General features: G+C 38.5%; 1 protein-coding gene across 1 annotated transcript; it reads left to right on the top strand.

The window, feature by feature from the left end:
- Positions 1-798: 798 nt before the first annotated feature.
- LOC110673095 (protein IFH1-like) lies at positions 799-2301 on the top strand. The gene has a single exon (XM_021836116.2). The coding sequence runs from the start codon at positions 970-972 to the stop codon at positions 2170-2172; it is 1203 nt and encodes a 400-aa protein (XP_021691808.2). The 5' UTR covers positions 799-969; the 3' UTR covers positions 2173-2301.
- Positions 2302-17394: the final 15093 nt, after the last annotated feature.

The raw sequence follows: 17394 nt of genomic DNA, 5'->3' as shown, positions 1-17394 counted from the left end.
AAGGCAGAAGAAAGAATAAGAATCCTCTATAGCTGAAATAAACTAAAAGGGGCAAGAAGACAGTAACAGTAAAAAATTTATGTTATGTCTCCTGCGTGACAAATGCACTGCACGATCATCAATCAAACTCATAATTACCCATTTTATCTTTGTTTACGGACCACCATTTTCTTATACCAAGGAACATGCATGTTTTGACCACTTTTAAACATCTCTATCACATGAATCTTTTGTCATTTTTCCTCTTAATATTCCAAATTACATTACACGCAAATTACTAATAAATAGATAAATTCATTTGCTCACCTTTATATTTTTAATATAAAGAATCTTAATTATTAGTTGGACATAAAGACAGATATGCTCCGATCTTTCTTTCCCTTTTTCTTCTATGAAAAAAAAAAAAAAAGAGAATTATGCTTTTTTTTTTTGTGAAATTTGTTTTAAAATTTAAATTTTAAAAGCATACTTAAATTTATTTTATTATAACTTTAAAATATAAATATATGAGATGAGATGAGTTTCATTAAATCTTGATTATTCTATTTCAATTGATATGCATCAAAACTATATAAAAATATGGTTAAACCAACAAAATCAACACTGTTTTTTTTTTTTTTTTTTTTTTTTTTTTTTTTTTTTTTTTAAAGAAAGAAAGAAGTGAAATAACGCGCACACAATTTCAAGTACCACAACAAAATAATTTTCTTTAGAAAAGAGATGTTTAAGTAATTAATTTTTTTAAAATAAATGTATGATTAAAAATTCTTTTTATTAACATTAATCTATGGATAGTGAAGCAGAATTGGTGGATTTATAAAAGCCGCCTTCTCATCAAGGCGTGATCAATTTCTCTTCCAGTCAAATTTCCTTTCCTTCCTTCCTCCTTCCTCCTCTTTCTATGAACTTCACAATTTAACCAATCCCTCACCTGCACAATCCACATAAAATCTCACCCTCCTTCTTTCAATGGAGATGGAAGTGGTGGTGCCAGTGCCACCGGTGGAGTTCAACTTTGATAGTACTTGCTCTTCCCCTTACATGACTGCTCCTTCCAGTCCTCAGAGATTTGGCAACTATTTCAGTGCTCCTGCTAGCCCCACTCGTGTTTCCACTTTCTACAGGGAGCTTAAGGATGTTTCTCTTGCTAACAATTCATCTTCTTATAATTCTTCTTCTTCTTCTTCTTCTTCCATTCCTTTTGATTGGGAAGAGAAGCCTGGAACTCCCAAATCAAGAAATGGAAACCGTGAAGGTAACTACAGCAGCAAGAATGATTATGGACACGACGATTTTGATGATGATGATGGTGATGATGGTGATTTCGAGTTCAGTTTTAGCGGTCAGTTAGACAGGACTTCTTTATCTGCTGATGAGCTCTTCGATGGAGGCAAGATCCGGCCCTTGAAGCCACCACCTGGTTATGATTCTTCAGTTTCTACTATTTCTTCTCCCAGGTCACCAAGATCAAGAACTGCTCAGAAGAAAGATTTTGATCCATTTCAAGCTGCCATAGAAGAGACGAGAAGAAGAGAAGCTAAACATCAACTAAATCAAGATCAAAAACAACATCAACAAATTACAAAACATGCAACACAGCGGCGTGGAAGAGAAAGAAGCATCTCAGGTTCTTCTTCTGCTTCTAAGTCTTCAAATTATAAGCATAAAGGAAGCAGATCTTTGTCACCTTTAAGAGTCTCCGATCAAATGCTCGATCAAGAGGAGAATTCCCAGGATGAGAAAATGGCCGCTCCATCAAGCAGCAATCCCAAATTCTCCTCATATGCATCTTCTTTCTTGTCCGCTATATCTTTTTCATCGAAAGGTTATAAGAAATGGAAACTCAAGGATTTCTTGCTATTCAGAAGCGCATCAGAGGGAAGAGCAATAGGAAAAGATCCACTAACAAAATATTCAGTCTTGTCCAAAAGGGAGATTGCAGAGGACGTCAAGAATTCCAGTTTTCGATCCACAGAGAGTAGTGTGGGTAGCTCCTCAAGGAGAAGAGCTCATGTATCTGCTCACGAATTACATTACACCATGAACAGAGCAGTTTCAGAGGAGATGAAAAGGAAAACCTTTTTGCCTTACAAGCAAGGGCTATTGGGTTGCTTGGGGTACCCTGAGGTGCATGAGATCTCCAGAGGTGTTGGGTCTTTGACACGTGGATGATTCAGATCCCTCGATCTGTTTTTCTTAGCCAAGCATATAACTCTTACTGTTTCTTTTTCTTTTTTCCTTTTCTTCTTTTATTCATTATCCTGAATTTTAATGATTATGTTGATATTTTTGTTACTTAAATGGTGTGTCACCATCTATATGACAATAGACACAATTGTATTAAAAATATACATTCAATAAGAAAAGGAAAAAAATAATAATTACTAGGCAGTGATTGAGAGAGATATATTTCAGTTGTGTAATATGAAGTTGATAACTTGATAAAGAGAAGACATTTACAAGTTTACAAAACAATAATAATGTGCTATATCTGCTTGTGGTTGGGTGTATTTGAATCTGGTATTTGCCTCTACAAATAAAAAGGCTTAAGCAGAATGAAATAGTTGTGCTTATCTGAAATCTAATTCATTTGACAACCAATAAATTTTAACTTATTGGTATTGTAATTATCTTTAAAACTGTAACATCTTGAGTTTGAGTTTTAAATAGAGTTAATCATATAAACAAGAATTTAATAATTCATTTGACACACAATATAATATTTATATATTTTTTAATAAAATGGTAGCTGATGCTGGTTTTACGAGTTGGAAACTGACATTTTTTACTTGAAATTCCCAGCTGCAGTTTTGGAAGTCTTAAACTAGCTAAAACCATTCATTTCGTTTTGGACTAACCAAGTTTTAATGCAAGGATTTAAATTTTAATAGTCCTTCGCTTTTAACAATTTCTGACGTGTGTGAGATATATGTATTTCAAGTAATGAGAGGGAGGAAGAAGAAGAAGGGTTGGCATTTAATTTTGCAAATACTTTGAGCATAGGGCTATGGATATGGATGCAGAGTAGTATTTAACAAAGTTGAATGGTTAAAAAAAAAAAATTATAGAGCTATCTTTAACTACTTTAAAATTAATTAAGGCTTAATTATTCGTCATTTGAGTTACGAATTCTTAATTTATTTTTGAAAAGTTGAAATTAAAACATAAAATATAGTAAAATTTATTTATTAAATATAAATTTTATAAATTTATAATTTAAATTTATAATAAATTAAATTTAATTAAGAATTTTCTATCGAGAGAATGATTAATATGCAATGCATAGCCGAAAAAGAAAAGGCAGCACACATGGTGGAAACAGATTTCCTAAGCATAATCATTAGTTTTGTAGAATAATTATCATCATATACAGTGTAAAGGCTCTGTAATTTGTTTTTGGCACCAATTGTGAAACAATACATGACTTAAATAATTACAATTTTATTTTCTTTTTCATAAAAAAGACAGGAAAAAAAAAATAAACTCAAACGTACAAAGTATGTCTTTTCCTTCATTTTATAGACATGATTTGCTCATCACCGCATCCCTGGAATGATGAATAGTTGTTGGAGCCACCTTTGCTTTGTTGTTTATTTAAAATAATTTGGCTTTTTTTTTTTAATTTTTCATTTAACTTCATTTTAAAAATCTTATAGCTTTAAGTTAAATATTATTAATATTATATTATATTATATTATATATCTAAACTTAGTAATTTTATTATTACTTAACTCCAACATATATTAATATATAAATTTATAGTTGTCGCAAAGGTTTTTGTGGTCGCCTGAACGAGTTCTCACCGAAGTAGGAAAAGTGAGTAGTCGCCACTTTAATTTTGAGGGAAATTAAAGGAAACCATGTGTAAAGGTAAATTAAGAAGAAACCACTTCGAAAACAGAGATTTTAGGTTCGAGGTCCGTATACGGGTGGGGAAGGTGTTAGGCACCCCGCCCCGCCCCTCAACGAGGGTAAGCAGATTTAACATTATGCTCTTCATAAATTAAAATTGGTAATGGGGGGTTGGAGTGACGATGTTAATCCTTCATAAGGATAAAAGGAATATTTGATATTTAACTATTCAGGGCTGTCCAAGAACATGAGTATATGAGATGACCCTTAGTGAGTAGGTGTTGAGTAGCGGATTTTTATTTAGGGGGTTACTTTGTGTATTGAAGTTGTGATATTTTAATTTGGGTTTTAGTTGAGAGAATTCAGGTAAGGACTCTCTCCCGAACTCTTGATGTATTAATTTAAGTGGGAGATTTCGGATAAGAACTCTCCTCCGATCTCCACATATTTTATTAAAATTTTGGCTAAGAATCGGGTAAGAAATCTTCCCCGATATCTTAAAGTAGTCTATTTAAAGTTTAAGTGAAGGATTTCGGATAAGAACTCTCCTCAGATCTCTACATATTTTATTGAAATTATAGACGAGAATCGGGTAAGAACTCTCCCTCGATCTCTTAAAGTATTCTGTTTAAAGTTTTAAGTGAAGGATCTCGGATAAGAACTTTCCTCCGATCTCCACATATTTTATTGAAATTTTGGACGAGAATCGGGTAAGAACTCTCCCCCGATCTCTTAAAGTATTCTATTTAAAGTTTTAAGTGAAGGATCTTGGATAAGAACTCTCATCCGATCTCTACATTTTATTAAAATTTTGGACGAGAATCGGGTAAGAACTCTCCCCCGATCTCTTAAAGTATTCTATTTAAAGTTTTAAGTGACGAATCTCGGATAAGAACTCTCCTTCGATCTCCACATTTTATTAAAATTTTGGATGAGAATCAGGTAAGTATTCTGTTTAAAGTTTTAAGTGAAGGATCTCGGATAAGAACTCTCCTCCGATCTCCACATTTTATTAAAATTTTGGACGAGAATCGGGTAAGAACTCTCCCCCGATCTCTTAAAGTATTCTGTTTAAAGTTTTAAGTGAAGGATCTCGGATAAGAACTCTCCTCCGATCTCCACATTTTATTAAAATTTTGGACGAGAATCGGGTAAGAACTCTCCCCCGATCTCTTAAAGTATTCTGTAGAATTGCATATCGTAAGAACTTTGAACTAAGGATTCTGGCGACCGAGGGCGCAAGAAACCCGTGCAAAGCTTTTCCTAACCCACTGAGCCTTAAAACTAGAGAGTGGATGCAAGACCGAACTTCCCACCAATCTCCTATGTGATCGCCTTATCAGAACTCTTTGATTGGCGATATCCGATCTCTTTTAATCACTAGTCTGGGATCCGATCCTATCTTGATTCCCACTCTATTATATTATCCCCTGGGCTTGTTTCGTAGCCCGATCCCATAACTTATTTGTTTGACCTACTATTCGACCTTTTGTTACACCTATCCTTTTGTCATTTTTATTTGTTTGAAAACTCTCATATCAAAATACCCCTGCCTACGTTCTTTTGAGTATTTATAAGTCGCCTGTGAATTGAACATCTACTCTTGGAGGAAATGAAAACTAAATGACGATAAATGGAATTTGCAAATGAAATAAAAGAAGACACAGGAAATAACTATTGGCCTGGACAATCTATTTTGAGATTTTAGTGTAACTGGATATAGAAGAAATTTCAAAAGAAAGCTGGAGAAAATAAACAAGGGTATTCGACGAAATAATAGTTTAGACGCTTACCTGTGGGAAGTTGAGGAGACGGATGGAATGACTCCGGAATCCACAAATCTTGCAGAGGTGAAAGCTAACGGCCGAAAGACTAGTACTTACTCGAAGTGACGGGAACCAGGTCGGAATGGAGTTGAGCTTGGAGAGTAATGTATTGATATTAGGGCGGTGAGGATGAAACTGAACGAAAATGATCTTACAGAGTAATGAACAGGCACTGAAAATGAAGATTTCAGGGTTCAGAACTCCTTTGATGAAGATACTTAAGAAAACTGGTTTCTAAAGTTTCTCAACACTACGAAAGCTCAGAATGGCAAAGTAGCAAGATTGAATCAAATTTCAGAGTCTTTTGACATAATCACTACCACCTTTTTTGTCCGTTCCTTCTACAGTATTGCATGCAGGTATTTATAGGGAACGGGTCCTCATCATGGAGGGTCAGGATCTCATCAGGGAAGACGAAGCATTTAGATTCAAAAGGACATAATTCGATATCTGAGAATTAAAGAGAATCAAAATGGAGGGTTGGGATTCTATTCAGAATATCCCATCCTTTCTTCTTTTAATCCAACAGCTCAGGGTATTGCCTTACAAGATGAATCTGAAGGCTGAGAATAAAAAACATCGAACTTATCGTCTGCTTTTTGATCCAAGGGCTCCGGGTCCATCCTTACAATTGTGATCATCGGTGGAGATCGAAATGTACAGGACTGACATAACTGTTTTGGCGTCTGTTAGCTAGGTAGGCGTTTCTGCAGATGAGGCGTGTGGTGAAGATTTGATCACACCTGCAACGCTTTAACTAACTCGGCTCTGATTATGAAGAGAGTTGATTGAAAGTTATTCAATCTCTCCGTGCTTTCCAATCTCTATTTCTTCCGATCTCCCTATTATGACCCTCTCCTTTTCCGATCTCTCTCATATCGGGTCTCCTTTTATTTCCCGATCTCACCCATTCTAGATTTTTTCTTCTTTATCCGACTTGCCTTGGTCAACGCAATTAATTCTTCAGTTATCGATATATCCGCTTCGGTTTTTGTATGTAATAAATGCCCAAGCCCTATATATATGCACCAACGGGGAAATCCCCTTCACACTTCACTTTTCTCCTTCAGTTTTTTTTTTTTTTTCAATCCTCTTTTTCTCCAATTCAAGCTTCTCCGATAAAAATTCTGATTATGGCTGCTTTTGATCTTTTCCCGACTGTTTTCTTCCCCCATTGCTTGAAAGTTTATGACCCCGGCGATCGGAGAACCATCAGGATGTTAACCATCAGGATGTTATCTGATGACAGTGATGAAACCGAACTAATTTACTGATCAAGATCGAAAGTGACGAACGTGCCGATCTCGAATCGGTCTACCGATATAATTAGTGGACCAATCTCGAGCAAGAGGACTGTTAATTTCAATCTTAATGTCGGTGACCGCCTCTTGAAATTCATTTGGCCCCTCACCACATCGAGCGTCTCGACTGCAGCTCTGTTCTGGTCTTTGACATCGGCGATGACTCCGCTCACTATCATGAGAGTCATAGTCACCCTATCTGAGTTGCACATCTATCCAATACTTGTGGCTGGCAATTTGATCAAACACATCTTTTAATTCAGCCACAAGACTAGGCTTTGACATAGGCCATTAGTAGGTAAGATATAGTGCCGATCTTTAGAGATCGCCCAAATGATGTGATCCGTTTTAAAGATTCCCCTAATGATGTAATCCGATCTCTTGAGATCGCCCAAATGATGTAATCTGATCTTTTGAAAATGAAATGAAATTTTATTTAAAGGTTTTTATTTTATTATTGCATTAGCTATTTTTTCGATCTTTGATATGCATGTCCGATCTGATCCTTAAATGAATCGCCATTAGCCGATCCATGATTTCGGAAGTTTGTTCGATCCGAAGACCTCGGCTAACCGATCTCATTTATTCGATTTTTATTATGTTTCTAGAACCTTCTTGCGACGTGTCGAGAAAACGGCCGGTTCCGCTAACCGATGCGTCACTTAGGACTTCGTGAGCATTTAATACTTAGACGGGTATAAATAGAGGCGAGGTGAGTCAGTCATTTCCTTATGTCATTTTCAGAACCTCTCTAGCAATCCCAGCATTTTCTCTCATTTTCTTAAGTTTTTCAGGCACCGATCACATTCCAGTAAGGATTTTGATTCTTTTCTCGGTTAATTTCTTTTGTTTTCCTGAAAATGAGCAGCGTCAAGGGTAAGAGAGCTGTGAGCCTGCCTTCCATCCATATTTCGTGGACCTTAGAAGAGGGTGATGTGATTAGATTAGGCAGTCGAACCAGCACGGCCATTGTTCCGATTACTGGTCCGGCTACCAAACCGAAGTGAGGAACCTCTTCGAGGAGGGAAAACCTACCAATTGATGAGCTACCGTCCGTTATGAGGGAAACCGATCTCTAGTCCATAAGTCAGGAGTACAAACTGCAGATCGACTCCTTCGAACTGATCAAGTGCCATGGCGACCATCGGGCCGATCACTTCTTTGATGAAGGCGATCTCATCATAGTATACGAAGAGCAGCTGAAGGCCGGGCTCTGTTTTCCTTTGGACAAATTTTATAAGGCCGTCCTAAAGTTCCACCATGTCTCGGTAGCTCAAGTGCATCCAAAATCTTGGCAAACTTTAGTAGCCTTTAGTGGCCTCTGCCAAGCCAAGAGACTAGATCCCACTGCTAAAGTCTTTGCCGAGCTACATAGGCTTGCCCAAAGGAAGGATGACGAATTCTGGTTCTTCCAGGCGAAGTCGAACTACGCACTTTTAACCGATCTCCCTTCTTCGCTGAAGAACTGGAAGGATCAAATTTTCATCCTCAAAACTAAGGATCAAAACATTTTTGAAGGGATCCCACGCAATTGGAGTTATTTGGTCCCCCAACTCCCTAAGAAACTCACCTTAAATAAGGATGAAGATGCTATGGTGAAAGAGTTAAAATCTTAGGCGGCCACCCACAAATTCTCATGCTTAGATGCGGTTATGGCCGAACTGAAGTGGTGGATGATGCGCCTGATCACTGACGAGGACTACGAGCTTCAACTCTCTGAACTCAGCCCTGGTACTATCCATATCTCAGCCTCTGAATCTTAGCGAACTCACTAACTTCTTAACTATACAGGTATGATGAGTGGCGACACTTCCAAGGAGAGCCGCAAGCGAAAGAGGGAGGTCTCCCAAAAAGTGCGGGCGATGAAGGGGGCCACCGTTGCTGATACTCAGACCCCCAAGCCGGAATTGGTAGAGGTACCAAACTCCCCTCCCCGACCTCAGGAGCAGTCGATCCCAGAGGTAGAGGTCGTCGCTCCTGCTCCTCAGCAAATCGAACTTCTGCCTCCCCTGCCTCCTCTGATCTCTTCCAATGTGGAAGGGGAGTCCTCGGGTCCTACGGTTAGGACACTTTCCCGGGGTGCTCAACTCCTGATCCAATCATTGGAAAGGAACTGCTATACCAGAGGGAATCCCGGCCTAGCCAAAGTTATAGGTGCCTCCATCTGCTTCCAAGAGGATCGAAACAGATTGGTAGAGAAGAGCATTGATGATATTCTAACTCAGACTATGAGTTTGGGCTTAGAGGCCATCGCAAATCAACACGTAATCAGAGAGAAGGCCCACGCCTTAAGGAGGGAGATCCTTAAGGCGGTCCAGGACGCCTCAGCCGCACAGGCCCAACTCTCCTCTGCCAATGACTACATCGCCAGATTAGAAGATCAGATGAAACGCTGTGAAGAGAAAATAGCCGAAGTGGAGCAGGAACTTAAAGTCACCCAGGCTGGTTGATCTGCTGATCTCGCTTGTTTTGATGAGGAACTTCGGGCAAAGGAGGAGGAGCTCCGAGCCAAGGATGAGGAGTTTCGAGCCAAGGATGAGGAGCTCTAAGCTAAGAAAGAGGAAAGCACCACAAAAGAAGCCGGGGCTTATGTGAACGCCCATAATAACCTTCTGGCCAAGCTGAGGAAGCGGTATCCTGAAGAAGACTTCTCCTGGATGAATGAGCTCATCCTAAAGGCCAAAGAGGAGAGCGATGAGGAGCCAGAGAGAGAAAGAGGGGGAGAGAATCAGAGAGTAGATGATGTACCTGGGGAGCAGGCTGGGGGTGACCCACCTGCTGAGTGACTTGTATATTATTTTTTTTTGAAATGAATGGAAATCCTTTTTGTTCAATTTCTTAATGAGATCGGCAAGCGTCCAAATTATATGAGTACTTAATTGTTTGAACCTATTAGAACATTAAACTTGAAAGCAACCATTAACCCAAGTATAAGAGATTGGAAAAACATTACACGTAAGCATGAGATCGGAATAAGCCATGACCAAACACTGGGTAAACTTTAGAACATTAGAATTGGAAAGACTTGACATTGATTTGAATTCTTAAGATCGGGATTGTCATTAGATCGGATAGAAACCTTAACTTCATTTTAAGGAATATCTGGGGCATTCAAGTGAGAAGCCCGATCATATCATTAGCCAAATGAAGTTCCACAATATTTGTAAAGAGAGATCGAAGGCAAGACTGGATGGTCTGAAGACCCAATATTGATTCGAATCCATCTGATAAGAGATCGGAAAACAATTAACTAAGTATGGGATCGGTTTATTCCATGGTCGAGCAATCGGTGAGTTCGAAAAAGTCATTTGTGATCGAAGGACATAGGCTGAGAGTGGATGATAAAGTCAATTTTAAAGTCCCTTGACTTCGGAGGTCGACCAAAATATGGTGTCGGACAGCTGCCCCTCTTTACATAATTTCTATTAAAGAGAATGAAATTCTCTCGTATAGGAATTATGTAAAGATTCAGACCCATATTTTGAGCGGTTGGAGTATGGAAAATTAGAATGCTGAGAATCAAAATCAACTTGGATCTAGGAACCAGAGGTTGATAACTGGAAATTAAAATGCTGGAAATTAGAATCAACTTGGATCTAGAAACCAGAGGTTGAGGGTAGGAAATTAAAATACTAGAAATTAAAATCAACTTGGATCAAGGAACCAGGGATTGATGGCAGAAAATTTAAAATGCTGGAAATTAAAATCAACTTGGATTAAGGAACCAGAGGTTAAAATACAAGAAATTAAAGTCAACTTGAATCAAGGAACCAGAGGTTGATGTAAATACTGAAAATTAAAATCAACTTGGATCAAGGAACCAGAGGTTAAAATGCTAGAAATTAAAGTCAACTTGGATTAAGGAACCAGAGGTTGATGTAAATACTGGAAATTAAAATCAACTTGGATCAAGGAACCAGAGGTTGATAGCAGGAAATTAAAATGCTAAAAATTAAAATCAACTTGGATCAAGGAACCAGAGTTTAAAATGCTGGAAATTAAAGTCAACTTGGATCAAGGAACCAAAGGTTGATGTAAATACTGGAAATTAAAATCAACTTGGATCAAGGAGCCAGAGGTTGATAGCAGGAAATAAAAATGCTGAAAATTAAAATCAACTTGGATCAAGGAACCAGAGGTTGATGACAGGAAATTGAAATGCTGAAAATTTAAATCAACTTGGATCAAGGAACCAGAGGTTGATGACGGGAAATTAAAATGCTGGAAATTAAAGTCAACTTGGATTAAGAAACCAGAGGTTGATGATAAGAATTAAATGCAGAAAATTAAAATCAACTTGGATCAAGGAACTAGAGGTTGATGATGTAAATACTGGAAATTAAAATCAACTTGGATCAAGGAACCAGAGGTTGATAGCAGAAAATTAAAATACTGAAAATTAAAAGTCAACTTGGACCAAGGAACCAGAGGTTGATGTAAATACTGGAAATTAAAATCAACTTGGATCAAGAAACCAAAGGTTGATAATAGGAAATTAAAATGCTGAAAATTAAAATCAAATTGGATCAAGCAGCCAGAGTTTAAAATGTTGGAAATTAAAGTCAACTTGGATCAAGGAACCAGAGGTTGATGTAAATACTGGAAATTAAAATCAACTTGGATCAAGGAACCAGAGGTTGATAATAGGAAATTAAAATGCTGAAAATTAAAATCAACTTGGATCAAGCAACCAGAGTTTAAAATGCTGGAAATTAAAGTCAACTTGGATCAAGGAACCAGAGGTTGATGTAAATACTTGAAATTAAAGTCAACTTGGATCAAGGAACCAGAGGTTGATGTAAATACTGGAAATTAAAGTCAACTTGGATCAAGGAACCAAAGGTTGATAGCAGGAAATTAAAATGCTAAAAATTAAAATTAACTTGGATCAAGGAACTAGAGATTTATGACAAGAAATTAAAATGCTGGAAATTAAAATCAACTTGGATCAAGGAACCAGATGTTGATAACGGGAAATTAAAATGCTGGAAATTAAAGTCAACTTGGATTAAGGAACCAGAGGTTGATGACAGGAGTTAAATGCAAAAAATTAAAATCAACTTGGATCAAGGAACCAGAGGTTGATATCGTAAATACTGGAAATTAAAATCAACTTGGATCAAGGAACCAGAGGTTGATAGCAGGAAATTAAAATGTTGAAAATTAAAAGTCAACTTGGATCAAGGACCCAAAGGTTGATAACAGGAAATTGAAATGCTGAAAATTAAAATCAACTTGGATCAAGGAACCAGAGGTTGATAGCAGGAAATTGAAATGCTGGAAATTAAAATCAACTTGGATCAAGGAACCAGAGGTTGATGACGTAAATACTAGAAATTAAAATCAACTTGGATCAAGGAACCAGAGGTTGATAGCAAGAAATTAAAATGCTAAAAATTAAAAGTCAACTTGGATCAAGGAACCAGAGGTTGATAATAGGAAATTAAAATGCAAAGAATTAAAAAGCTGACAAAGCAAGGCAAACCTGACACAAGAAGTTCCACCGATCGAAGTGTACTTAACAAGGTTCCGAAGATAAATAATTAATGGAGGACGAGCCCCAAGACTTGGCCTACAATTTCCTTCTCTTACTCACTTCTCAGGACGCCCTTTCTAGTTTCCACTCCTTTCTTATTTGCAAAAAGTACTCTTGCAAGTTTTCACTTTCTCACATTTTGCTAGGAGCACCCTTTTGGGTTTTCACTCCTACATTTTTTTTTGGCGGCCATCGTTCATTTCCTGCAAATCTCATAGCAAAGTACATGAGGTTGTCAATATTGAAATCCTAATCTTATGATAAAGTTTTAACGGATTAATAGCGTAAAAATAAATGTATATAAGAAAGATAAATTAGAGTGAAGGAATGACTTTATTATGGTTTGAGAACAAAGGTACAGTTTCAAAGGAAAATAGTATAAGGATAAATCTCACAAATTCCTTGTAGCTAATTTTGAACTCACTTGACTGCCATTATTTTAAGTAATCTTTCGACGAACGTTCGTGCCGTGGTGATTTATTTCCTTTCCTGGTCCTGTGCTCCCTTCCTTATTTCTCCATTTTCTAGTTCTAGGTGGGCCCTTTCGGGTTTTCACCCCTAGATTTTTGTTTTTTTTTAAAATTTTTTTTATCATTTTTTTTTCGCTTTTTCAGGATGCCTTTTCAGGTTTTCACCCTTCACTCATTTTGCAAAAAGTGCCATTGTGAGTTTTTGCCATCTTTCGCACATTTTGCTAGGAGCGCCCTTTCGGGTTTTCACTCCTATGTTTTTTTTTTTTTTTTTTTAGGCATAATACCTTTTGACAACATCTGCATTTACGGGTCTTAGAAATTCTTTGCCATTCATGTGAGTCAAGATTAGTACACCACCAGAAAACGCCTTTTTAACCACGTAGGGTCCCTCATAAGTTGGCAACCATTTGCCCCGGGAATCATTTTGATTAGGGAGGATCTTTTTCAAAACTAGATCTCCCGATTGGAATTCGCGTGGGCGAACGCATTTGTTAAATGCCCTAGGCATTCTTCTTTGGTATAATTGCCCATGACATGCTGCTGCTAGTCTTTTCTCGTCCAGTAAATTCAGTTGGTCCAACCTTGATTGAATCCATTCTGACTCATCGATTCCTGATTCTTTCAGAATTCTCAGGGAAGGAATTTCCACTTCTATAGGTAAAATGGCCTCCATTCCATAAACCAATGAGTATGGAGTTGCCCCAGTCGATGTTCTCACGGAGGTCCGATAAGCATGAAGGGCGAAGGGAAGCATATCATGCCAATCTCTATAAGTGATGGTCATCTTCCTGATTATTCTCTTGAGGTTCTTATTAGTGGCCTCCACTGCTTCATTCATTTAGGGACGGTATGACGAAGAATTGAGATGCCGAATTTTATAATAGTCACATAAACTCCGGATCTTTGGACCATTCAAATTCTTAGCATTGTCAGTGACAATTTCACTGGGGAGGCCGTATCGGCAGATGACATTATTCTTGAGAAATTTGAGGAACGTATTCTGCGTGATATGAGCATATGATATCGCCTCAACCCATTTGGAAAAGTAGTCAATGGCCACCAAGATGAACTTGTGCCCATTTGATGCCTTGGGATTAATGGGACCAATTACGTCGATGCCTCACATTGCGAAAAGCCAAGATGAGACAAGATTAAACAATTGATGAGGAGGGACATTTATCGGATTCGCATAGATTTGACATTTATGACACTTTCGAAAGTACTCGATGCAGTCTTTTTCCATAGTAGTCCATAAGTATCCCCATCTCATGATTTGCTTGGCCATCATATGCCTATTAGCGTGAGTTGCGCAATTCCCCTCATGAGTCTCAAAACGGATCCTCCTCGCTTCTTTTGCATCTACACATCTCAATAATTCACCATTGGAGCCTCTTTTGTACAAAATTTCCCCGTTGGGGAAGTATCCCAGTGCTAATCTCCTAATCATTCTTCTTTCGTTTCTGCTTGCCCCTGTAGGGTATTCTCTGGTTTTGATGTAGACCTGAATATCATGATACCAGGGTTTACCATCGGTTTCTTCTTCGACCATGAAGCAATAAGCTGGCTCACTCCTTGCTTTGATTTGCAACACTTGTGTTGTCTGTCCCTTTTTCATCTGAGCCATGACAGCCAGAGTGGCTAAGGCATCGGCAAACTGGTTCTTGTCGCGATTGAGGTGAGTGAAGGGAATCTCTTCAAATTTTTTGATCAATTCTAGGAGGTACTTTTGATATGGGATCAGTTTCAGGTCTTTAGTTTTCCATTCCCCTTTGACTTGGTAAATGATCAAGGCTGAATCTCCGTACGCCTCTGACTTCCTGACTTTCATTTCGATGGTAGCCTGTAAACCCATCACACAGGCTTCATATTCCGCAACATTGTTGGTGCAGTCGAACCTTAGCTTGATAGCTATCGGGAAGTGCTTTCCGTAAGGGGATACCAATAGAGCTCCAATCCCATTACCAGACAAATTGACTGCTCTATTGAAATACATTTCCCATACATCAGTCAATTCTTTGTCCTCGCTGTTGAGCTCATTGACATGCTCATCGGGGAATTCGAAATCCAAGGCTTCATAATCTTGGATCGGGTTTTCTGCCTGGAGATCAGCAATCACGCTTCCTTTTACTGCCTTCCTGGTCATATAGACGATGTCATATTGAGAGAGTATGACCTGCTATTTCGCTATCCTTCCTGGCACGAATGGGCTTTCAAATACATACTTGATGGGATCCATTCGGGAGATGAGCCATGATTTATGATTCAACATGTAGTGTTTGAGTCGATTAGCCGTCCAGGCCAATGCGCAGCAAGTTTTCTCCAAGGATGAGTAACTCGACTCGCAATCGTTGAATTTTTTACTCAAATAGTAAATGACTCTTTCCTTTCACCCCGTGTCATCGTGCTGCCCCAGAACACAACCCATCGAATTCAGCTGAACTACCATGTACAGATTCAATGGCCTTCCCGCCACTGGAGGAACCAATATCGACGAATTTGATAGGTATTGCTTAATCTTTTCAAAAGCCTCTTGACAAACTTGATCCCATTGAGTGGTGTTATTCTTCCTGAGTAGCTTAAAGATGGGCTCAGCTTTAGCAGTGAGGTTGGAAATGAATCTCGAAATGTAGTTCAGCTTTCCCATAAAACTACGCACCTCCCTTTCTGTCTTTGAGGATGGCATTTCTTTAATGGCTCAAACCTTGTCTAGATCCACTTCTATTCCTTTTTCACTTACTATGAATCCCGATAGCTTACCCGACCTGGCCCCAAACACACACTTAGCTGGGTTCAATTTTAATTGATACTTCCTGAGCCTTGTGAATACCTTTTTCAACACTTGTACATGACTTTCTCCCTCTCTAGACTTGATAATCATATCATCCACTTACACCTCTACTTCCTTGTGCATCATGTCATGGAATAATGTGACCATGGCACGTTGATAGGTAGCTCTAGCATTCTTTAATCCAAATGGCATGACCTGATAACAAAATACCCCCCACTGGGTGATAAAAGCAGTTTTGTCTTTGTCCTCATCATCCATGGGGATTTGGTTATGCCCTGATGCTCCGTCTATACACGAACATCTTCCTAGTCCTGTGACATTGTCTACCAGCACATCTATGTGAGGGAGAGGGAAATCATCCTTCAAGCTCGCCTTGTTGAGATCCCTATAATCAATACACGCCCTGACTCTTCTGTCCTTCTTCATTACTAGGACAACGTTGGCTATCCATTGAGGGTATTTGACCACTTCCAGGAATCCAGCATCATACTGCTTTTTGACTTCATCCCTAACTTTGAGCAGTGTGTCGGGGTTCATTCTTCTTAACTTCTGTTTCATTGGAATTGTCCCTGGAATCAGAGGGATCTTGTGCGTTACTATTTGAGGGTCTAGCCCGGGCATGTCATCATAGCTCCATGAGAATTCATCGATGAATTCCTTGAGCAAGCTGACCATACTCTCGAATTCCCCATTATTTACGACTTTAAGCTCCCTCTTTATTTCCTCAGTCCCTAAATTTATGGTCTGCGTTTCATCCCCGCAAGGCATCAGGGAAGGTTATTCTCTTTCACCCCATTCTTCTATAGGTTCTTCTTCAGAATCACTTGAAGCAATGGTAGTTGTGGGAGTTTCAAAGTTAACATAAGAAACTTCTGAGTCAATTGAATTATTAGGTGTGAATTGGTCAATGGTCCTGAAGAAATGAAAGTGGAGTATATTAAAACAATGGATTTTAATGGCGAGAGAAAAAGAGAATTGGATACAAAATGCACTTATTAATTCATTAACACTTTAATCATAAGAAAAGGGTCCATTTACAGCATTACACTTGTCATCATGGACAAAATGATCAAGTGTTGATAACAAAATGTACTTTACTCGAGATTGAGCACAGAAATGTCTTCTACTACCTAATTATTTAGCTCTTGCCCCTCAGTGATTGGTGAGATCAGTGCTTCGGATAGGGAGTCCAGTTGTATGACATCGATGGATGGTTCTTCAGGAGATTCTTTGCTTTCATCCTCAGATTTTATCATATTCACGCTATTGCCCGTACCATGATTAGGCAATGGGTTTGAAGTGACGTTAGGAAGAGAACCATTTCCCTCAATTTTTAACCACACTTTTCTGATCAGGGCCTGTACTCTTCCCCGGAGAGCTCTACAGTTATCAGTCGAATGCCCCAGTGCCCCACCACGATATTCACATCGGGCACTGGCATTATACCACCTAGGATATGGTGGCTGAATCGGGTCAAGGGGGATAGGCACTATTTGATTTATACCGAGTAAGTACCGGTATATTTCATTGAGTGGAAGGGGGAGAGGTGGATCAGGGTTCCTTTGTGGTCTCGAGTTGGGTTGTGGAGCAGGTGGTCTAAAAGGAGTATTTTGATCAG

The sequence above is a fragment of the Hevea brasiliensis genome, chromosome 18, assembly GCF_030052815.1.
Source record: "Hevea brasiliensis isolate MT/VB/25A 57/8 chromosome 18, ASM3005281v1, whole genome shotgun sequence".
NCBI classification, from domain to species: Eukaryota; Viridiplantae; Streptophyta; class Magnoliopsida; order Malpighiales; family Euphorbiaceae; genus Hevea; species Hevea brasiliensis.
Note: the sequence above shows the minus strand (reverse complement) of the source record. Positions and strands in the feature narration are given on the sequence as shown.